Source organism: Moschus berezovskii, chromosome 23, assembly GCF_049115385.1.
Source record: "Moschus berezovskii isolate FMDL1 chromosome 23, NW_MosBer_1.0, whole genome shotgun sequence".
Taxonomy (NCBI): Eukaryota; Metazoa; Chordata; class Mammalia; order Artiodactyla; family Moschidae; genus Moschus; species Moschus berezovskii.
Window position 1 is genome coordinate 60,979,904 of NC_142482.1, and position 23,709 is coordinate 61,003,612.

The 23,709-nt window shown below is 47.8% G+C and overlaps 1 protein-coding gene across 4 annotated transcripts; it reads left to right on the forward strand.

The window, feature by feature from the left end:
- Positions 1–3,267: 3,267 nt before the first annotated feature.
- Positions 3,268–23,697, forward strand: ECI2 (enoyl-CoA delta isomerase 2). Of its 4 annotated transcripts, none has more exons than XM_055406543.2 (11): positions 3,290–3,405; positions 4,467–4,540; positions 6,917–7,070; positions 9,117–9,215; positions 9,429–9,617; positions 9,837–9,906; positions 14,165–14,267; positions 14,821–14,941; positions 19,889–19,978; positions 21,297–21,440; positions 23,437–23,697. In XM_055406543.2, exons 3-11 carry the CDS (start codon positions 6,948–6,950, stop codon positions 23,590–23,592), a joined length of 1,095 nt encoding a protein of 364 aa, XP_055262518.2. In that variant the 5' UTR covers positions 3,290–3,405; positions 4,467–4,540; positions 6,917–6,947; the 3' UTR covers positions 23,593–23,697. The 4 variants fall into 4 exon arrangements, with proteins under 4 accessions (XP_055262516.2, XP_055262518.2, XP_055262517.2 ...); XM_055406542.2 differs by having other exon boundaries at positions 3,331–3,405; positions 4,467–4,608; XM_055406541.2 differs by lacking the exon at positions 4,467–4,540 and having other exon boundaries at positions 3,268–3,405.
- The last annotated feature ends 12 nt before the right edge of the window (positions 23,698–23,709 follow it).

Here is a 23,709-nt window from a genome sequence, read left to right on the forward strand (position 1 = left end):
CCGGGAGTTGGTGATGGACAGGGAGGCCTGGCGTGCTGTGATTCATGGGGTCGGGGAGAGTCAGACACGACTGAGCGACTGAACTGAACTGAACTGAATCATTCTTTGACACACCTATTTCAAATCCTACAAGGAGACTCTGATTTAAATAGCCCCAGGTACTAACAGAACAAGCTAAACAGGAATTAGATCTTGTGACTCAAGCTATCCAGCGAAAGTAAAAGTGAAGTCACTCAGTCATGTCCACTGACCCACTCTGTGTGACCCCATGGACTACAGCTTACCAGAATCCTCTGTCCATGAGATTTTCCAGGCAAGCGTACTGGAGTGGGTTGCCATTCCCTTCTCCAGGGGATCTTCCCAACCCAGGGAGCAAACCCAGGCCTCCCTCATTGTAGGCAGACGCTTTACCGTCTGAGCCACCAGGGAAGTTATCCAGCCAAGACAACTTAAACAAGTAGATTTGGCTGTGCCAATTTCTTTACTTATTCTTCCTACTTTAGATTCTCTTACAGGACTATTATGGCAACCACAAGGTATCCTTGAATGGGGATTTTTGTCCCACACTCCTAAGAAAATAATGACTACTTATATAATGCTTACTTCTTGTTTCAAAAATGAGATCCAGATGTATACAACTTTCTGGTTATGATCTGTATGGAATTGTTCTTCCTTTCACTAATGAGCAAACCCATAGATTATTTGTTACCAGTATGGATTGGCAAATTGCCATTGCTGATTTCACAGGTGAGGTTCATAACCATTTTCCAAAGTCACCTTTGATTACTATTGCTGCTAAACACAAATGGATAATTCCTATCATTACTAAAACAAGTCCTCTTACTAATGCCCCTGTTTATTTCACTGAAGCAAATAAAACTCTCAAGGCTGGTTATACTGGACCCATAACGAAGGTGTGGCAATCTAGCCTAACCTCTGTTCAACAAGCCAAATTAGAGGCTATTGCCACCTTATTACAGGATATTTCTACAGCATTCAGGTATGACTTAAATCAAATCCCTAATGATTATACAATGGAAGTGAGAAATAGATTTAAGGGACTAGATCTGATAGATAGTGCCTGATGAACTATGGAGGGAGGTCCATGACATTGTACAGGAGACAGGGACGAAGACCATCCCCATGGAAAAGAAATGCAAAAAAGCAAAATGGCTGTCTGAGGAGGCCTGAAAAAATAGCTTAAAATGAAGAGAAGTCAAAAGCAAAGGAGAAAAGGAAAGATATACCTATTAGAATGCAGAGTTCCAAAGAATAGCAAGGAGACATAAGAAAGCCTTCCTCAGTGATCAATGCAAAGAAATAGAGGAAAACAACAGAATGGGAAAGACTAGAGATCCCTTCAAGAAAATCAGATACCAAGGGAACATTTCATGCAAAGATGGGCTCAATAAAGGACAGAAATTGTATGGACCTAACAGAAGCAGAAGATATTAAGAAGAGGTGGCAAGAATACATAGAAGAACTGTACAAAAAAGATCTTCACGACCCAGATAATCATGATGGTGTCATCACTCACCTAGAGCTAGACATCCTGGAATGTGACGTCAAGAGGGCCTTAGGAAGCATAGCTATGAACAAAGCTAGTGGAGGTGATGGAATTCCAGTTGAGCTATTTCAAAGCCTGAAAGATGATGCTGTGAAAGTGCTGCACTCAATATGCCAGCAAATTTGGAAAACTCAGCAGTGGACACAGCACTGGAAAAGGTCAGTCTTCATTCCAATCCCAAAGAAAGGCAATGCCAAAGAATGCTCAAACTACCACACAATTGCACTCATCTCACACACTAGCAAAGTAATGCTCAAAATTCTCGAAGCCAGGCTTCAACAATACGTGAACAGTGAACTTCCAGATGTTTGAGCTGGTTTCAGAAAAGGCAGATGAACCAGACATCAAATTGCCAACATCCACTGGATCATCAAAAAAAAAAGAGAGTTCCAGGAAAACATCTATTTCTGCTTGACTATGCCAAAGCCTTTGACTGTATGGATCACAATAAACTGGAAAATTGTGAAAGAGATGGGAATACCAGACCACCTGACCTGCCTCTTGAGAAACCTGTATGCAGGTCAGGAAGCAACAGTCAGAACTGGACATGGAACAACAGACTGGTTCCAAATAGGAAAAGGAGTACGTCAAGGCTGTATATTGTCACCCTGCTTATTTACCTTATATGCAGAGAACATCATGAGAAACACTGGGCTGGAAGAAGCACAAGCTGGAATCAAGATTGCTGGGAGAAATATCAATAACCTCAGATATGCAGATGACACCACCCTTATAGCAGAAAGTGAAGAAGAACCAAAGAGCCTCTTGATGAAAGTGAAAGAGGAGAGTGAAAAAGTTGGCTTCAAGCTCAGCATTCAGAAAACAAAGATCATGGCATCTGGTCCCATCACTTCATGGCAAATAGATGGAGAAACAGTGGAAACAGTGTCAGACTTTATTTTGGGGGGCTCCAAAATCACTGCAGATGGTGACTGAAGCCATGAAATAAAAAGACACTTACACCTTGGAAGGAAAGTTATGACCAACCTAGACAGCATATTAAAAAGGAGAGATATTACTTTGCCAAGCAAAGTCCATCTAGTCAAGGCTATGGTTTTTCCAGTGGTCATGTATGGATGTGAGAGTTGGACTGTGAAGAAAGCTGAGCACCAAAGAATTGATGGTTTTGAACTGTGGTGCTGGAGAAGACTCTTGGGAGTCCCTTGGACTGCAAGGAGATCGAAGCAGTCCATCCTAGAGGGGATCAATCATGAATATTCATTGGAAGGAAACTCCAAAACTTTGGCCACCTCATGAGAAGTGCTGACTCATTTGAAAAGACCCTGATGCTGGGAAAGACTGAGGGCAGAAGGGGACGACAGAGGATAAGGTGGTTGGATGGCATCACCAACTCAATGGACATGAGTTTGAGCAAAGTCCGGGAGTTGGTGATGGACAGGGAGGCCTGGCGAGGTGCGGTCATGGGTCACAGAGAGTCCCACATGACTGAGCGACTGAACTGAATTACATCGTGTCAAGCCCCGCCCCGTCCCCGTCTCCGCCCCGGCCCCGCCCCGGCCCCCGCTTCTACCTATGGCGTCAGGCTCCGTTCCCCGGCCCCGCCTCCGGCCCCGCCCCGGCCCGCGCTTCTGCCTATGGCTTGAGGCCCCGCCCCCGAGCCTCGGCCCCGCCCCGGGCCGCGCTTCTACCTATGGCTTGAGGCCCCGCCCCCCGAGCCTCCGCCCCGCCCCCGCCCCGTCCCGCGCTTCTGCCTATGGCGTCAGGCCCGGCGCCCGGCCCGGCAGTCCCGCCCGGCAGTCCCGCCCTCTTCCTCGGGCGGCCATGGCGGGTCTGGCGGGCCGGCTGGCCAGGCGCTGGTGCTCCGGGCTTCTCCGCAGGTACGTGCTGAGCCGGGCCCAGGACGTCCCGGACGCCGCGTACTTGCGGGGGCGCGCGGCCTGTCTCCGCCTCCTGCTGCGGCGGGCCGCGCGGGCTGGCCGGGGAGCCGGGCGTCAGGCGCCGCCTCGCGCTCGCCGTCCTCGCGGCCCGAGGGCGCTCTCCCCGCCGAGCCGGGTCTCGCCGCGCCGGGCGGGTGGGGCGCCGTGCGCGCGGCCTGCCGGGTCGGGCCCGCCGGGAGCGCCGCGCGGTCCGGGGTGAGCCGGGTGCTGCGCGGAGGCCGTCCCCCGGGGGACTCCTGGCGGGGCGCGCGGCGGCCCCCGGGGCGCACAGGTGACGGGGAGACCGCGGGGCGCGCCGGCCGCCTCCGCGGAGCGGAACGGTCCCGGTTTATGTATGAAACGACCGTGCTTGTAATTGTTTTTAAAACTCGATTTTAAAATAAATACGTTTGCATTGTATTTTGTAAAAAAAAAAAAAAAAAGCACATTTCGGCCTTTGTGGACATTTAAAATTTTCCATTCGTTTTCTTCTTGAATCTTGCCAGCTGCCAGATTCGTGTATGATTCAGAGTTTTTCCTTTTTATAGGGAAAAAAATGATTCAGTTATTTAATATAAAACGTGTCCTTTTAGTCGCTGAGTCTCCTGTGACCCAATGGATTATAGCCTTCCAGGCTCCTCTGTCCTTGAATTCTCCAGGCAAGAATACTGGAGTGGTTTGCCATTTCCTCCTCCAGGACATCTTCCCCACCCTAGGATAAACCTGGGCCTCCCGCATTGCAGACAGATTCTTTACCACTGAGGCACCAGGGAAGCCTAATATGAAACCAGAAGGCTGATTTTACTGAATGGCATTAACTCAAAGTTTGGACTCACTCTTTGGAAATTACATTGTTGCCGAGGAGGTGATACATTTGTTATGTTTGGGATTTATTGGTAATTTATTTTAATCATCTTGGACGCTATTAACTGTATTACTCAGAGTCATTGCTGTGAACATCCATTGTTTATTTGTGACCTCGCTGCTGTGCTGTGATGCTTTTCCCTCCCCTCTGCTTACAGTGTGTGCTTAAAAAGGACTTACCGGGCCCCGCTTGCTGTCTCCACTCTGCTGCTGGCTCTTTAGACTTCTGGAGGTGAGGACTGAGCGTGTCTGCTCAGTGAGCTTCACAGCCTAGCATCCAGGCCAAGTAGATTCCCCCAGGTAGGTCCTCCACCTCTCTTAAGAAAGAAGCGCTATCTGCAACACCAACCAGTTTTCCTTCTGAAAACTTACCTTCCTTCTCCCTCCTGTTATCTGTGTGTGTGCTGGGACGCACATGTTTGCTGAACAGAGAGTTAGGCATTGACCTGATAAAAGTTTATACTTTGGTAATCAGTGACTACATCATGGAGCAAAACGCTCTCGTGCCCTTGGAGCAGAAGACCAAGTTCCAGCAGCAGGAGCTGGAGGAAAGTAAAGATTTATTGCAGGACACCAAGGTAGTGGGAGAAGTAGCCGCAGAAACCCCGTCGGGTTCTTTGGAGCGGGGGAAGGGGGGAGAGCGGAGAAGCTGAAGTTAATTAATCCTCTGGTGACAGCAATCAATGGATGTCTCTGGTTTATGACTCACTGGCCAGGTGGTCGCTTGGAGGTCTGTGGGCTTATCCTGCTCTGGAGAAATAGCCTGAGTTTGCATGTTTTGGGGGCTGTTGAGAACGGCAGTTTTAGTACAAGAGCGATAGTATCGGCAACAGCAGGTTTAGTCATCTGACTGGTTTCGTGGTGCTCAGTTCGCCCAGCATTGAGGTCAGAGGGGACAAGTAAGGGGGTGGAATTCTGGGCAGAAGGCAGACTCACGCAGTTGGTAAGTGTAAGTTCGTGAAAATGGGCATCTCAAGCTGTAAGGAAATAACCCAGACACCAAGGGAAAGTAACAGGCTTTATTGGCAGTGCGTTCCTGGGCAGAACCCACTGACCGCAAGAATGGCCACCAGGAGTTCTGCCCCGAACAAAGGCAGAGTGCGGTGTTTATGTCTTCGGGGCAGGAAGTGACATCATATAACCTGGACAGGCCTAAATAAGGCAAAGCTCGGGAATGCGAGATTGTGAATGGTCAACTAGTCGAGGTGGCGAGACCGGGTTGGTCGCTCTGGAGGTCAGGAAGGGGGGTAGATCTTGGCAGAGGGTTATTATGTCAGAGATTCCTCAGCTGTTTGACGGGACTTTTTACCTCCGGCGGGAGACGAAGAGGGGAAGGGGAAGCCAAGAAGACCACCAGGGTCCGACCTTACAGTAAGGAAACTCGGTTCTGGAGGGACGCAGGTTCAACTGCAGAGGCTGTTTCTGGACCTTGGGACGCTGAGTTCTTCCTGTATACTTTACCCCCGTGGTCTCAGTATCTTATTTTGTCTGTAGGGTGCATATGTGCTAAGTCATGTCCGACTCTCTGCGACCCCATTGATTGTGGCCCTCTACGCTCCTCTGTCCATGGGATTCTCTGGGCAAGAATACTGGAGTGGATTGTCATTATGCTCAGAGGTTGAGATTGTCTTGTCAAGTGTTATATATGACACGGGTTCATGGCAGGAATTATAATCATTTCACAAGCCAGAAGTATACAGGATAGTGTCTCTTAATAAGCCAGGAAAGAGTTTTGACTTTGCCATCCAAGAGCTGGGCTTCCCTTGTGGCTGGCTCAGCTGGTAAAAGAATCCTCCTACAGTTCGGAAAACCTGGGTTCAATCAGTGGGTTGGGAAGACCCCCTGGAGAAGGGAAAGGCTACCCACTCCAGTATTGTGGCCTGAAGAATTCCATGGACTGTTTATCCATGGGGTCACAAAGAGTCAGACATGACTGAGCAACTTTCACTTTTCCAAGAGAGAATGTCCAGCCGCCAGCCTCGAAAGTCTCTCGATGCTGGAGCAGTTTGCTGGGGTGGCCAGACAGGCGGATTCCATGGTGCCCCCGTTTAGCTTTTACCGCTCCTGATAAGAGTTCTTTCACCACGGCAGGAACTAGTGCCCCAAGGTCTCAGTGAAGCTTTGCCCAGGCGGAAACTTTGAGACCATCCCCGCAAACTCCGGGCATTCACAGTCTGAATGCCCCTTCTGCGTAGTTGCTTCACCGGCTTTTTTTGTTTGCTTGTTTTTAGCTCTACCAGATCTTGCAGCATGTGGGATCTAGTTCCCTGACTAGGGTTCAGACCCAGGCTCCCTCCATTGGGAGCACAGCATCTTAGCCATGGGACCACCAGGGAAGTCCCTCATAAAACAACTTTGCTTCTAAAAAGAACACTTTTTTGCTCTTTGCCATCATCACGTGGGTTAAAACTATTTCAGTTGTGCAAGTGGCTTGGCAGCCCTCAGGCCTCTGGCTGCTTTCTGTCTGGGTTTCTTGTCTAGGGACCAGTTTGGAAACCATTGGCAGCCAGGTGGCTGGGGCAAGTGCAAGGAAGATATCGCTGGAGAAATGTAGCTTTCTGGCGTGGAGGAGTTGGAAACAGTTAGGAACCCGTGTGCCGGTTTGCAGCCCCCTGCAGGTCCCAGCCCTTGGGCTGCACATGGGCGGCCCCGCCATGAGAACCAGCCAGAAGGACTTTAACAACGCGGTGAACCAGGTGAAGCTCCTGAAGGAGGATCCGGGCAATGAGGTGAAGCTGAAACTCTACGCACTCTACAAGCAGGTATGCGCCGCAGGTGTCTGAGGGAGAAGCATCTCGAGTGCATGGGTCCTCAGACAGACACGCTGTCGGCTGCTCTGAAAAGGCGGCCTGAGTGCTTTTAGGTGCGTTGCTGCCTTTCTCCAAAGAGTGTGTGCGTGAGAGTTTATTAGATTAGATTTCAAAGTACTGTTAAGGCAGATAGTCACTCCTTAGGATAACCGTGGAGTAAGGGAGACTTCAGAGATACAACCATCAGCTCTAAGAGTGGCCTTAAGACAGTTGGGAAATTTGAATAGAGATTGAGTATTAGATGACACCTAGGAACTATTCTTAATAGTATCGTGGTTATATAAGAAAAAATGATTTTTTTTTTTAGGAGTGTATACTAAGTACATGGAGTGAAAAATGGTGTGGTGTTTGCCATTTTCTAAAAAAATTATGCAAAACAGAAAAGTATGGTTGAAACTAATACAGCAAAATTGAGAGTTAATTGAATTTGGGGGCTGACTATTGGGAGTTCATTATAATATTCTACTCATATATATTTGAAAATTTTTATAAAACATTTCAAAACTTGAGTTTTCAGTTACAGTGTCTGAAAACTATCCAGAAAGTCAGACCCTCTGGGCTCCTGTGTCCTCCCTTTTCCCTTCCTGTGATCTCTGTGAGCCTTACTTTGATACTAGTGTGTATATTAAGGAATCTAACCTTGCCCCACAGGGGTCTGACCCTCGCCCTTGGCTTCTGGGAGGTAGTTTCTAAGCACTTCGGATGCCAAGCGCGACAGACCGTGTCTTTGTTTGCCTGGAGAGTCTAGCGATGGGATTTAGAGGGAACTGGCCCCCCAGGTAGTGACGGTGGGGTTTGGAGCAGAGGCTGCAGTTAGAGAGAGTCACTCAGAAGTGGCAGAGCCCCAGGGAAAACTGAATACCGAGGAGGCTTGGATGAGTTTCCCTGGTGAGCGGGACTCTGTGTGTGTGTCACGTGTCAGTTCGGGGACTGGGAGAGTACACAGTCTTGACTCTGCAGTGGCAGTGGGGGGCAGGGGGGTCACACTCACCTCTCCCAGACTCCAGCCCTGTGCTCCTCCCTTGCTGATCTGAGTCCCTGTCTTTTACCAACCCCCATCCCTGCCGAAATGACTGGTAACCGAGAGGAGAGTGGGTCCTGTGAGCCATCCTCCACGTCATTGCCCCGAGTCAGCGCTTGCAGGAGCCCCTGGTCTCATACCCATGTGTCAGAAGTGGCAGGCAGTCTTACAGCCCCGTGTTGCCTCTAGCATCCCCGGTGGCTAACTCTTGAGAAATAAGTCTGTTCTTTGGACCGTCTTAGCCTCTTTTACTGAGTCTTTGTCTTTCAAAGCCTCTTTCTTCTTTCTCTTTTAGCTAGTTACATTATGAAAATTAAAAGCATGGCTATTAAATGGAGTTTTAACTTGCCATGTCTGGAAAGAAAAGTGCATATATATTTTTTAATCTCAAAACACTCACTGCACCCACCCCTCCAGCTGCATGTCCTTCAATTAAGTGTCCTAAGGGCCGGCGGCTCTGGCTCCCAACCCGCCTCCCCGCAGGTGCAGCTCTGTTGCTCACTCACCGGACATCCACCACCACAGATTTGGGAGGAACTGGTTGGGGGTGGTACCTTTGAATGAGCTTTCAGGATGTACCGTGTTTTCTAAATGTGTGTTGGCTAGTTTCCTTTAAAGATTGTTTGTTTGAACCATCAATATAAATCTTAACGAGCGATTAGTTTTTTGAAAGCATTTCCCCAAACCCTGATCTTGCATTATGTTCATACGCAGGCAGTTACGACTTATTTTCAGGACTGATAACCCATAATAGCATATTTTGGCTTTCCAGTCGTCTTTCTCCTGTTTGCACATTTTTAGCAGCAGCATCAAAGAGAGGGCAAGGGAGAGGAGAGTTCAGATCAGTCTCTGTACCTTGTGAAACTGCCTGGGGGTGGAAGGCACAATCCTGACGGTGTGCATTTTATGGGTCTCAGCTGTTTAAGGCCCCAGTTTGCATGTGCGTTTGACCAGTAATTGCCCGTCTCCTTTCATAGGCCACTGAAGGACCTTGTAATGTGCCCAAACCAGGTGTGCTGGACTTCATCAATAAGACCAAATGGGATGCATGGAATGCTCTTGGCAGTCTGTCCAAGGTACATGGACTTCACATCCTGCTTTTATTTCACGTACTGTGCTCCTAAGGGAGGTGGGTGTTTCTTCCTATTAAGACATAAAGATGAGCCTTCTGGGAATAGAGGTCCCTATATCCAACCAGGACCTTCATTGCCAGGTATACTGATTAGGACAGGAAGTGTCTCAAAATGCTTGTTTGTTAACTGTGGGCTGAAATCACCGTCTCTCTTTAGGAAGCTGCCCGACAGAACTACGTGGACTTGGTGTCCAGGCTGAGCGCTTCCTCTGAGTCCCCCAGCCCAGAGGCACCTGCAGCAGACAGGAAGCAACCGGAAAGCGACACCCTGGTGGTGACCTCCGAAGACGGCATCACCACCATCAGGTTGAACCGTCCAACCAAAAAAAATGCTCTCACCAATCAGGTAACACCGTCTGCCCCAGGAGTCCGTCCTGCTTGTCTTATCTTCTGTTTCATTCGAAAACTGTAGTGTGTCAGCGTCCTTTGGGTCTGTAAATACAGCGGAGGCAAGCGGTTGGCACTTTGCAGAGAGCTGGCTTGCAGACCGACGTGGAGAGGACCCACCGGGTGGGGATGATCGTTTTCAGTTTTCTCCTTTCCTCGTCTCCCCTCTTCCCTGCAGATGTATCATGACATCATGGCTGCACTTCAGGCTGCAAGCAAGGATGAGTCAGTCATAACTGTTTTAACAGGTAAGACATTTCCTTGGATTTCTTAATTAAATTTCTGTTTGGAGGCAGGGGAGGATTTTCTCCTAGAAAGAGAATTGAGTAAATAAGCTCTGTCATCTTTTCTAGTGCTGAGATACCCTAATTCTTAAATACATAAACAATATCGTAAGACATAGGATTGATACCTTTATCATGTAAAAAGCAGGTACAATTTGGTAAGAAAAGCACTAAACCTGTTAGATAAAATGGTGAGTAAAATGAATAGACAGTTTGTATGAGAAAGTCTTAGCATCAAAGAATCAAGGAAAATGCAACCAGATTAATAAGCAAGAACACAAATAAAATTGGTGAGATACCATTTTATATTAATGCTTATCTGAATTAGCAAAATTTCATACTATACCAAATTTTGACAAGGTTATGGTAGAATAAATGCCCTTTGCTGACAGCAGCATCAGTTCAGTTCAGTCGCTCAGTCGTGTCCGACTCTCCGCGACCCCATATTCTTTGCAACCAAAGATGGAGAGGCTGTATACAGTTAGCGAAAACAAGACCGGGAGCTGACTGTGGCTCAGATCATGAACTCCTTATTGCGAAATTCAGACTTAAATTGAAGAAAGTAGGGAAAACCACTAGACCATTCAGATATGACCTCAATCAAACCCCTTATGATTATACAGTGGAAGTGAGAAATAGATTTAAGGGACTAGATCTGATAGAGTGCCTGATGAACTCTGGACGGAGGTTCGTGACATTGTACAGGAGACAGGGACCAAGACCATCCCCATGGAAAAGAAATGCAAAACAGCAAAATGGCTGTGTGAGGAGGCCTTACAAATAGCTGTGAAAAGAAGAGAGGCGAAAAGCAAAGGAGAAAGGGAAAGATATAAGCATCTGAATGCAGAGTTCCAAAGAATAGCAAGGAGAGATAAGAAAGACTTCCTCAGTGATCAATGCAAAGAAATAGAGAAAAACAACAGAATAGGAAAAACAAGAGACCTCTTCAAGAAAATTAGAGATTCCAAGGGAACATTTCATGCAAAGATGGGCTCGATAAAGGACAGAAATGGTATGGACCTAACAGAAGCAGAAGATATTAAGAAGAGGTGGCAGGAATACACAGAAGAACTGTACAAAAAAGATCTTCACGACCAAGATAGTCACGATAACGTGATCACTGACCTAGAGCCAGACATCTTGGAATGTGAAGTCAAGTGGGCCTTATAAAGCATCACTACTAACAAAGCTAGTGGAGGTGATGGAATTCCAGTTGAGCTATTTCAAGTCTTGAAAGATGATGCTGTGAAAGTGCTGCACTCAATATGCCAGCAGATTTGGAAAACTCAGCGGTGGCTACAGGACTGGAAGAGGTCAGTCTTCATTCCAATCCCAAAGAAAGGCAATGCCAAAGAATGCTCAAACTACTGCACAATTGCACTCATGTCACACGCTAGTAAAGTCATAGTCAAAATTCTCCAAGCCAGGCTTCAGCAGTATGTAAACCGTGAACTCCCAGATATTCCAGCAGGTTTTAGAAAAGGCAGAGGCACCAGAGATCAAATTGCCAACATCCGCTGGATCATGGAGAAAGCAAGAGAGTTTCAGAAAAACATCTATTTCTATTTCTGCTTCATTGACAGCAGCATAAATGACTTTAAAAAGTGTTAGGTACCTTTTAAAAAGACGGCATTTGATGATATGTAAAATGTTCACATACTTTGACACAGGAATCTCCCAAAACATTCTAAATAAATAACCAAAATAAACCACATGATAGAACATCCTGTAGAGTGTATTGCAAAAGCATTAAAAAGTGTAACTGTAGAGACTAACCGTATAGAAAAACGTTTAAGAAATGAAACATTAGCAATTATATCAGCACTGTGGTAATGATTGGAGAATATGATGGATGCTGGTGGGCTTGGGCCGATGGGAACTTGACGACTGAACTTGGTGGGGCTTGGCATGTGTGCAGCAGTGACGGCCAAGGTTCTGGACTCAGATCAAGTTGAGTTTAAATCCAGCTTCACTTCTGACTATGTGTGGGTGAATCTGCTTCCTGAATGGAGAAGACAGCGTCTTCCTAACCCCACAGAGTGGCCAAGGTGGTGATGTGGTAGTGCAGGGCGCGGCTCACACAGGCACTTGGGAGGTGGGAGCTACTGCTGTGTGTTGGCGTGGCAGAAGCAGGAGCCATTTTATCTTCTTTTTTGGCTGCACCACGTGGCTTGTGGGATCTTAGTTCCCCAATCAGGAATTGAACTCCTGTCCTTGGCAGTGAAAGTAGAGTCCTACCCGCTGGACCACCAGGGAATTCCCAGGAGTGATTTTAATTTTCATTGAAATTTGTAAAATATAGCAGAGCACTTTTAGTAAAAAAAATAAAATAGAGAGGTGAGGAGAAGGTAACCTAACAGCTAATGAGAAAGGGTGTAGCGGGGAAGACGCGAAGATGCTCTGGCATCCCACGTGTATGCCCAGGAGGAGGAGGACAACGGCAACAGCCCAGAGGCAGCGCTGGCTGGCTGCAGGAGAAGAACGGTTTCTGATTTTTTAGTCAACATTTTTTAAACGTACAATGCAGGCACATCGTTTTTTAAAAACCCAAAGACTATGAAATGGCATATAACTAAAAACCCCAGTCCTGCGTCCTAAAAAACCCTCAGCTTTTCTTGAGCCTTCTGGAAACTGCCTGTGTGTGTGTGATTCTCCCTACCCCTCCTTTTGTAAACAGCAAAGGAAGCACATAATACACTCATGCTATGCCCACCTTTCTGTCCTAACTGCTTGTCCTGAAAATCTGTTCTCAGCCAGCACCTGTACATCTAAGTTTTCCTCTGCAGGACTGCAAAGTATGAAAGTTTCAGGACTCCGTAATTTATTTCATCATTCCTCTGCCAGTGAATAGGTAGATTGTACTTAGTCTTTTGCTATTAAAATCATGCTGCAAGGAGTATCCTCAGACATACATCTTTCAGTAAATGTGCAAAGATACCCATGTTGTAGAGGTGAAACTGCTGAGTTTCATAATAACTGGTGATAACGGCTAACAAGTGTATCATACTTTATGTTTGCTGCGCACTGGGCTAAGCATTTTAATTTGTTTGGTAGCTTTCTTAATTCTTAACTCTTCTACGCTTTCTTGCAATAACCCTATGAGATTAGGCCCCATTATTACTAGTATTTTACAAGTAAGAAAACTGAAAGATTAAGTGCTGATAAATAGTGCTTATTCTCTGGGCTTCCCAGGTGGCGCTAGTGGTAAAGAATCTGCCTGCCAGTGCATAAGAGATGCGGGTTCAACCCCTGGATTAGGAAGATCCCCTGGAGGAGGGCATGGCAACCCATTCCAGTATTCCTGCCTGGAGACTCTCCATAGATAGAGGAGTCTAGGAGGCTACAGTGCAAAGGGTCACAAAGAGTTGGACGTGACCTAGCACACATGCTTGTTCTATAGTTATGTTCTATATACACTTCACTTTTCGTTTCTTATTCTTTTTATCTAAGCGTTGTAATAATATTCAGTTTTCAGAAAGGATTTTTGTTTTGCATTTCTATTATCAATTCCTAGCTTATAATCAGATGATCAGTTCTAATTTTTTTAGAATCAGTTAAAATTTCATGTATACTAGATATATATTGAAATCTCTACCTTGAAGATTCTCTTATGGTCCAGTCACTCCCTGCTCCCAATGCAAGGGACACAGATTTGATCTGTGGTCAGGGAAACTAAGATCACATATGCCACACAGCCTGGCAAAGTAATAACAATAAACATTTAAATTTAAAAAAAATTTTAAGAATTAAAAGTAAGTTCACTCTTGATTGTTAAGGTGTAGAGTTACAGTTATGTCGGTTAGACTTGCCTTTCTAATTCATGCTATATAGATTCCCTGAACTCTGCTTTCCCTCTCAGTTACCTGTCTTGGACTGAGAGGAGCAAGCTGAAGGCGTCCATTACCTTGAGATGGTGCCTCTCTGGGCCCGTGGAGCGCCGGGTGACCCGCCCCAGGGCCTTCGCAGGCGCTGTGAACCCCGGAGAACACCCCGCCGTTTCCGGCCCCTGCCGGCCCTTCAGGTCGCAGTGGAGTTGTCCCGCCTCGGCAGAGCCGCTCCCCGAGCCCCCCGATGAGAGCAGAGCCCCGCTGCGGCTCCCGCGCCCCTCCGGGTCCCAGCCGCGTGGCCTGCGTTTGTCACCGTGTCCCTCGGGCAGCGTCCGCCGGCCGGGCCGGCCGCGAGGCCGGGTGCCTGAGCGCGCGCCCCTGGCTTGTGTCCGCAGGCAGCGGGGACTACTACTGCAGCGGCAACGACCTCACCAACTTCGCGAGCGTGCCCGCCGGTGGGCTGGAGGAGATGGCCCAGCGCGGGGCGGTGCTCCTGAGGTGAGCGGCCGCGTTCCTGGGGGTCTGAGCTTGTTCCCCGTGGTCGGCTGTGGCTCCCGACACGCGTCCGTGCCGGGCCGCCGTCGGGACGGGCGGCTGGTTCCTGCGGCGACTCCCGTGCCCGGAGTGCCGGCTGCCGGCGCCGTCTCGGTTCTCCGCGTCCAGGCAGAGTCGGTCACCGAGGCGGAGCCGCCGAGCGCCGTCTCCCCGGCCGGGGGAGGCCCCGCTGCCTGGACCGCTGCGCCCTGGGGACTGGAGACGGGCCCTGCTGCCCGGCACCCCGGGAGCCCCGGCCCGTGCTGACTCCCGGCCCTGACCGAAGGCCCGGGACGCAGGATCCAGACCGAGCCCGGCCCCTGGGCCCCTGCAGGCACCCCTCCTGTGCCCTGCAGACGGGGCCCGGGTGAACCGGGGGCTGCAGGCCGGGGAGGCGCCGGGAGGTGGAAGCGTCTCCGCCCCGCCCAGAGAAGTGCCTTCCGACCGGAGCCTGCTTGTACCTCGGTGACGCTGCTTGGCAGCAGCTCGACACGCTTGTCTGTTTCCGTGTCCGCAGGGATTTCGTCAACTGTTTCATTGATTTCCCGAAGCCTCTGGTGGCCGTGGTCAACGGTCCGGCCGTGGGGATCTCCGTCACCGTCCTCGGGCTGTTTGACGTGGTGTACGCGACCGACCGGGTAAGTCGGCGCAGAAGCCGTGATGTCAGGCTGCTGAAGATGCGCTCCTCCAAACGCAGCTTTGTCGTTGCTGGTGGTAAACAGTGGGCCTGCGGTCGGGGGTGGAAGGGATAGAAGTTACATTTTCCCAGAGAATTAGTCTGCCTTGACACGCTTTGTTCTCCCTTCACGATTAACCTGAATTTCCTAAACACCAGTGTTGTCATCGTCCCAGCCCTTTTGGTTCTGCTTATTCTCATCCTGTAACACAAGAGGTATTCAGCTTTGCTCTAAAATAGTCAGGAGACCTTCAGACTTGCAGGCAGGGGTAGAAAAAAGAGTAGCTTTGAAGGTTATGCAGGTGAGTTGTGTGATCATTGTTTTCAGTGTAAAGGAACCCTGGAATCTAGAAACCTAGACTAAGAAAGGACTTTCAGGCAGGATCTACTTTCACTCCCCAGCTTACCAGATAAGAAAACCAAAGCTCAGAGAAGTTACTGCCTCATGCTCACCATTGAATTATATAGATTTTCACTTCAGTTCCCACTATAGTCATAATGGATGTCATAGTAGAAAATAAAAATTTGGAAAATATGAAAAAGTACAAAGAAACGAATTGATTTAAAAATCACTCCTTGGGACTTCCCTAGTGGTCCAGTGGCTAAGGCGCCACGCTCCCAATGCAGGGGGCCTGGGTCCACCCCTGGTCAGAGAACTGGACCCCATGTGCCAACCAAGAGTTTGCATGCCCACAGCTAAAGACCCCTTGTGCCACAGTGCAGAGCCTGCATGCTACCACTAAACCTGCTGTGGCCAGGCAGATAAATGCTGAATATTTTTAAAAATAAAATCTCTCCTCTCCCCACTCAGAGATAAGCAGTGCTAACATTTGGGTTATTTAGCTTACCTAATTTAACCAGTCCCTGACACTGGAACCCTAGCATGTCTAGTTTTTTTCTTCTTAAAGATGTGATAAACATTTATCTTAGCACCTTGACCCTAGAACTTCTCCTGTAGAACTAATAACCACCTCTTAGGGTTATCAGAATCTTAGAGTGACTCTTGCTTTTGTGGCAATGAAATTCGCTGACGTACACATATCCTTGCAGGGAAGTACACGTATCCTTGGTTTTTGCCGCTGAAGATATTCCTGATTTTGTTGGAGGTACCTTCTCCAGTAACAGGGCCATTTATAAGGGTCCTTTACTCACTACTCCATCTTTGACTGGATTCCTTTCAATCCGATGGGGCATATTGACAGATCTAATACTTAATAATTTCCCCGTAAAAATGGCAAGTGCGGTTCTAGACACTTGGCTGCCTAACCTTTGCAGGTGGAACTTTCTGCTCAGAGGCAGAAATTCAGTCTTCAGTCCCATTCTGTATGTTAAATGACCCATCAGGTGACCTGCTTTGAGCGGGGTGAGAGCAAGCTCCTGACCTGAACTTGGCGGTCTCGTTCTGTAGGACCTGAAAGCCAAATAGCGTCACATTTTCATCTGATTGTCCCACTAGATTCCAAATGATTGTCACGGGCATCATCTTTTTAAAGATTCCTAGGACTCCGTCTTATGATGCAACTTAAAATTGAAATCAGAGGGAAATGTGTGTGTATTATATATGCTGACAGAGTGGGCCTACAGTAAGATGCTTGACAAGCAGTGACCAGTGCTGAGAGTTCACCCAACTGAATGAAACCAAGGCTCAATTTCAAATCAGAGAAAGACACAGAAGAAAGAAGCTGTGGAGAGGAATTGATTTGATAGGACCTGTTCATTCCTGGCTTCGTGAGTGTATGCCATGTTAAATGTGGGTTCACAGCTAACCCATGTCACAAGTTACTCTTTATTATGGGAAGTAGGTCATGCCTGCCTATTAGAGTCTCCATCAGCAAACAGCACATGTCCCCTTTGAGCTCATGAAAAGGTGAGATCATAACGATAGTAAGTAATTGAGTGGTCAGTCCGCAGGAGACACTGCTGATGCCCATTACATGTATTCGGTAAGTGCCCACAGTAACGGCCCCGTGAAGCCCCATTTCACAGATGAGAAAACCGTGGCACAGAGGTCAGGAAGCTCCAGGGTCACCAGGCAGCCTGAGGCCAGTATCTAACCATCTCCACCTCTTTTGCTCTTATTTCTGACAGTTAGCTCAGTGTTGCTTATAATAATGTTTGTAAGTGAGTTAAATGCTGCCTGTCTTTAGCTTTCCACGTACCTGTTTGTGGCGCTTACCAAGGTTGGCTCCTTCTTTGTTTTCTGATTATGTTCCTTACTTCTCAGCACATTTTCTCCAAAAGGCTTTCTTTTGGGGGCAAAAGAGAAGGCAGGTGACTTTAATAACTGTTTACTTTATGTACTTTTATTAGTTTGATTTGTATGTGTTACACATCATATGTTTTTATTTTCTAATAATATTCATTGAAAAAATCTTAACCATATCTGATTATGGAAAATGAAGTCTAAATATGCTGTTTACAGAGCTGTCAATTATGTTAATTTCCTAAGAACTTTTCATTCATCAAGAGACACAAATATTTCTGACATCTAGGAAAACACGGAAAACACAGTTATTGTAGTCGAATCACTGACTGACTCTCTAGCCTAAATCCGTTCCGTTCCGTTCAGTCGCTCAGTCGTGTCCGACTCTTTGCGACCCCGTGGACTGTAGCCTACCAGGCTTCTTCGTCCATGGGATTCTCTAGGCAAGAATACTGGAGTGGGTTACCATTTCCTTCTCCAGGGGATCTTCCCGACCCAGGGATTGAACCCGGGTCTCCTGCATTGGAGGCAGATGTTTTAACCTCTGAGCCACCAGGGAAGCCCCTAACCTAAATAACCAATATTAAAGTAGTTTTCGGTATTTAAAGCCAATCAAAAACCTCTGGGGCAAAATCAAGACAGTTGAGAAGCCAACAATAGAGGCTAACCTTGCTAGTATAGTTTTAAAAATGAATCAGTAAAGTGATGGATCAACAACGTAATATAGAAACACGCTGGAGAGGAATACTATAGCTCACAGGAAAGAACGCATAAATGGCTGTTAAATATATGAGACGAACACTGTTAAGAAAAGGACTTGTAAACAGATCATGGAAAGAACTCTTCCAGCTGATAATAAAAGATAACCAAGCCAACTTAAAAATAGTGAACAAAGTATTGCAAGTTACTTCATCAAAGAAGGCATCAAATAGCTGATAAACGTGTGAAAAGATGCTCAGCATCATTAATCGTTGGTGTTTAGTTGCTTGGTCATGTGTGATGCTTTTGTGACCCCATGGACTGTAGCCTGCCAGGCTCCTCTGTCCATGGGATTCTCCAGGCAAGAATCCTTGAGTGGGCTGCCCTTTCCATCTCCAGGGGATCTTCCCAACCCAGGGATCAAACCAAGCTCTTCTGCATTGTAGGTGGATTCTTTACTGCTGACACACCAAGGGATTAAAACCTCATCAAGACACCATGATACACCTGTGAGAATGGGTAAAATTGAAAAGACTGATGATGATGACAAGGTTTAGGGAGAACCTGGAGCATTTGGAGCTCACACTGCTGGTGGCTTTGTTAAATGGTGCAGCCTCTCTGAAAATAGTCCGGCAACTTCTTAGAGTTAAACCACACATTCACCACACAGCCCAGCAATTGCACGCTGGGTATTTACCCAAGAGAGTTGAAAACAGAGATTCATCATAAGCCTGTACTATCCAGAATACTGGGAATACCACAATGGCTTCGACTGGTGAATGGATCAATGAGTTCTGACACATCCATCCGATGGAATACCGCTCAGAAATAAGAAGGAACAAATCCTGGTACATGAGACAGCAACGTGGAGACTCAGGAGCCTTCTGTTAAGGACAGAGGCCTGAAAAGGGAGAAGAGGGGACAGGATGTATGATTCCATTTATTCACATTTGAGAAAGGGCAAACTGTCGGAGCAGAGCACACGTCAATGGCACCTCAGGGGTGAGAGGAACAGGTTGACTGCCGAAGGGCGCGGGGAAACTGAGGGTGCGTGCTAAGGCGCTCGGTCGTGTCCAGCTCTGCGACCTCGTGGACTGTGGCCCACCACAGGGTGCTCCAGGCAAGAACATGAGTGGGCTGCCATTCCCTTCTCCAGGGGGTCTTCCCCACCCAGGGAGCGAGCTTTTGTCTCTCATGTCTCCAGCAGGCACGTTCGTTTACCACCACAGGCAATAGAAATGTTCTACGTCTTGACTCTGGTGATGGCTGCATAACTGTATACATGTGTTTAAAACTCATCGATCTGTGTGTATATGGGCACACTGTGAAGATGCTGTGGGTCCACTCAAGACCGCCAGGATGAAGCGAACAGCACAGTCAAGCGAGTCACAGGAATGTTTGATGTCCCAGCACTTTGAGAAGTTTCATTTACAGTGTAGTCTGTTGAGTGTGCAAATAGCACTGTTTCTAAAAAACCAGGAGCTATTTTTTAAATGTTTTAAAAGCTGTTTTAAAAACATTTTAATTTAAAAATAGCACTGTTGGGAAAATGGTGTGGATAGACCTGCTTGGTACAGAGGTGCCACAAACCTTCAATTTATTTAAAAAAAAAAAAGCAGTGTCTGAGAAGCACAGTAAAGCAAAAGCACAATGGAATGAGGTCTGCCCTTCTAATACAATAAAGTGCTTCAATTAAGTGTTGTAAGGAGGATGTAAGGCTTCCCTGGTGGCTCAGATGGTAAAGTGTCTGCCTAAAATGCGGGAGACCCGACTTCGATCCCTGGGTCGGGAAGATCTTCTGGAGAAGGAAATGGCAACCCACTCCAGTACGCTTGCCTGGAAAATCCCATGGACGGAGGAGCCTGGTGGGCTACAGTCTATGGGGTCACAAAGAGTTGGACACGACTGAGCGACTTCACCCTCACAAGGAGGATATAAACAGATGGTGATGTTTATGAAATCACACGTGAAAGGATGGTTTTCTTTTCTCTTTTTCTCTCCAAAAAGGCAACCTTTCACACCCCGTTCAGTCACCTGGGCCAGAGTCCGGAAGGCTGTTCCTCTTACACTTTCCCCAAGATAATGGGCTCAAGCAAGGTAGGTCTCAGAATCCTTAAAAATAAAGGTTAGTAAGTCTCTCCACTCCAAAAGCCATCCTGTACTCCCTGTTCTTTCCCTTGATAATAGGGACTACACAGAGAAGCACATGGTCTGCTCTGCAGATCTGAGAGTTTTGACAGGAACCAGGCCGTGGGGAGGGTCTGGTGTGGAGGGGGTTGGCTCTCAGTCTGCCGCTCCGCAGACCGGGGTTCACTCTTGAGCTGGGTGCCCCTGCCCCCGGAGCCGTCCTGGCCTCTCCAGCCTGCTCCACGGGGCAGGGTGGGCACCCAGGGGCTGGGTGGCGCTCCGGTCTGCCCCTGTGGCGGCGGAAACCTCGGTGTCCACCGTCTGTGTGCAGGATCCCAAGGGGAGTGTGACAGGACTGGGCATCAGGGGCGGGAGAGCCTTGGCAGACGTCCTCGAGATCCGAGAGAGGAGTGGGGATGGAGCGTTTGCCTGTTGCTGTCAGGTTTCCACGGGAAAAAATGTGGATTTTTTTAAAGCTTTTTTTTTTTTTGGCCATGCTGCACGGCTGCAGGTTCTCAGTTTCCTGAGCAGGGATTGAACCTGGGCCACGACAGAGGAAGCCCAGAATCCTAACCACTAGGCCACTGAGGAATCCCCCTTTTAAATCTTTCTTCTAACACATTTCCTGAAGTGTTACACAGGTTTGAACTTTGAAAAGTCAGGCAGACCCAACTTGAAGGCTTAGAGAATTTGGCTGTGGAACAGTCTTTGAAGAAAAATGGCAAACTTAGAGAAAGATACCCACTCAGTGACCCCAGTTTTGTTAGAACCTGAATGTTAGTCTTCATCACCCTCCTCCGTTAATTAGAGCTCATCTGAGTCCCTGGGCAGGTAAAGAAAACTGTCAAATCCGGGACCACTGTGTGAATTTCCAGGGAAGGGAATTTTGACCATTGCTGTTTCTAAAAGCTCGTTGTCATTCTCTGTGACCATGAGTTTTCATTTTTTGTTGTTGTAATTGTTTATTGTGTCCAAAAGAAGAAATCATAGCTGCCATTTGTCATAGACCCAATATCTGGCATTTCTGCTCCAAGTCCCAGCTCTTACCTCCCCAACATAGACACACAACAGAAGCAGCGAACTCCACAAGCCTCCTCGAAAGCCTGATGGTCTCAGCACACAGCCTGCACACCATTGCCTGTGGGGTCATCAGTTTCTCCCTTAATGAGAAATACTGGCGATCTCAGAGACCGAAGGAGATGGCCGCGTGTCTGCTGAGCGCAGCTCACTCTGAGTTACTGAGCCTTTCCTCACTAAAGTCACGTCCTAACCTTGTTTTTCATTCCAGGCGGCAGAGATGCTCATTTTTGGGAAGAAGTTAACGGCCCAGGAAGCATGTGCCCAAGGACTCGTTACCGAAGTTTTTCCCGACGGCACTTTTCAGAAAGAAGTTTGGGCCAGGCTGAAAGCGTATTCAAAGCTCCCCCCAAATGTTAGTATTCGGGATTTTTTGTTTGTTTTACTTGCAAGAACCATTTGCCTTAAATAGGCAATTTAAAAACAAGACACCTCTGCTTGCTCTGAGCACATGTAAATCTGATATTCAGTTCAGTTCAGTCGCTCAGTCGTGTCCGACTCTCCGAGACCCCGTGAATCACAGCACGCCAGGCCTCCCTGTCCATCGCCAACTCCCGGAGTACACTCAAACTCATGTCCACAGAGTCGGTGATGCCATCCAGCCATCTCATTCTCTGTCGTCCCCTTCTCCTCCCACCCCCAACCTTTCCCAGCATCAGAGTCTTTTCCAGTGAGTCAACTCGTCACATGAGGTGGCCAAAGTATTGCAGTTTCAGCTTTAGCATCAGTCCTTCCAATGAACACCCAGGATTGATCTCCTTTAGAATGGACTGGTTGGATCTCCTTGCAGTATAAGGGACTCTCAAGAGTCTTCTCCAACACCACAGTTCAAAAGCATCGATTCTTCGGCGATCAGCTTTCTTCACAGTCCAACTCTCACATCCATACATGACCACGGGAAAAACCATTGCCTTGACTAGACGGACCTTGGTTGGCAAAGTAATATCTCTGCTTTTTAATATACTGTCAAGGTTGCTCATAACTTTCCTTCCAAGGAGCAAGCGTCTTTTAATTTCATGGCTGCAATCAGCATCTGCAGTGATTTTGGAGCCCAAAAAATTAAAGTCTGACACTGTTTCCACTGTTTTTCCATCTATTTCCCATGAAGTGATGGGACCAGATGCCATGATCTTTGTTTTCTGAATGTTGAGCTTCAAGCCAACCTTTTCACTCTCCTCTTTCACTTTCATCAAGAGGCTTTTGAGTTCCTCTTCACTTTCTGCCATCAGGGTAGTGTCATCTGCATATCTGAGGTTATTGATATTTCTCCCGGCAATCTTGATTCCAGCTTGTGCTTCTTCCAGCCCAGCGTTCCTCATGATGTACTCTGCATATAAGTTAAATAAGCAAGGTGACAATATACAGCCTTGACGTACACCTTTTCCTATTTGGAACCAGTCTGTTGTTCCATGTCCAGTTCTGACTGTTGCTTCCTGACCTGCATACAGGTTTCTCAAGAGGCAGGTCAGGTGGTCTGGGATTCCCATCTCTTTCAGAATGCTCCACAGTTTATTGTGATCGACACAGTCAAAGGCTTTGGCATAGTCAATGAAGCAGAAATAGATGTTTTTCTGGAACTCTCTTGCTTTCTCCATGATCCAGCGGATGTTGGCAATTTGATCTCTGGTGCCTCTGCCTTTTCTAAAACCTGCTTGAACATCTGGGAGTTCACGGTTCACATAGTGCTGAAGCCTGGCTTGGAGAATTTTGAGCATGACTTTACTAGCGTGTGAAATGAGTGCAATTGTGCGGTAGTTTGAGCATTCTTTGGCATTGCCTTTCTTTGGGATTAGAATGAAGACTGACCTTTTCCAGTCCTGTGGCCACTGCTGAGTTTTCCAAATGTGCTGGCATATTGAGTGCAGCACTTAAGTAACCATAATAACATTAGAAATACTGACTTTTTACAAAACTTACCAAATGGCTGTTCCACCTCTGGGCTTCGGAGACAGGGGCAGTTCTTCTGGGCATGACTTTGAGGCGGCTGATTGGCCGCCTCTGCTGGGACTTCTGGCCTCAAACCCAGGTGAGCAGGCAGACAGGTGAGCTTCGCGGGGACGCTTGCACAGAGCGCATGGACTTCTTCATGCACCTGCCGGTGAGCGACTCTCATATCCTCGCTGCTCAGAATGCAGTCCTGGAGCCAGAAGCATGCGATCCCAGGGCCCGCCCCATACCTGCCAAGGTGATGCATGCCCAAACCCACACAAACACTCAAGAAGCCCTGTCTTACCTTCTAAGGTGTCATAGGATCAAAGGAGCAGCGGAGCAACACAAGCATCGGAATTGTAGAATGATCCCAACTCCTCTTAGAGCACCTCTTCAGCTAACTGTCGGTTTTCATTTTTCAGACCATGAGAATTTCCAAGCAGATCATCAGAAACAGGGAGAGAGAAACGTTGCACGCGGTCAACGCGGAAGAGTGCAGTGTCCTGAGGGAGAGGTGGCAGTCGGACGAGTGCATGAATGCCATCGCGAGCTTCCTGTCCAGGAAGGCGAAGCTCTGACCAGCGTGGCACGGCCGTGCGCCTCCAGGGAAGCGCTGTCCCGCTGCCCCGCTTGCCACTCCCTGAGCCGAATAAAGCCCTCTGTGCCTTCTTGCTGTGCTTAAATACCAGTTGCTG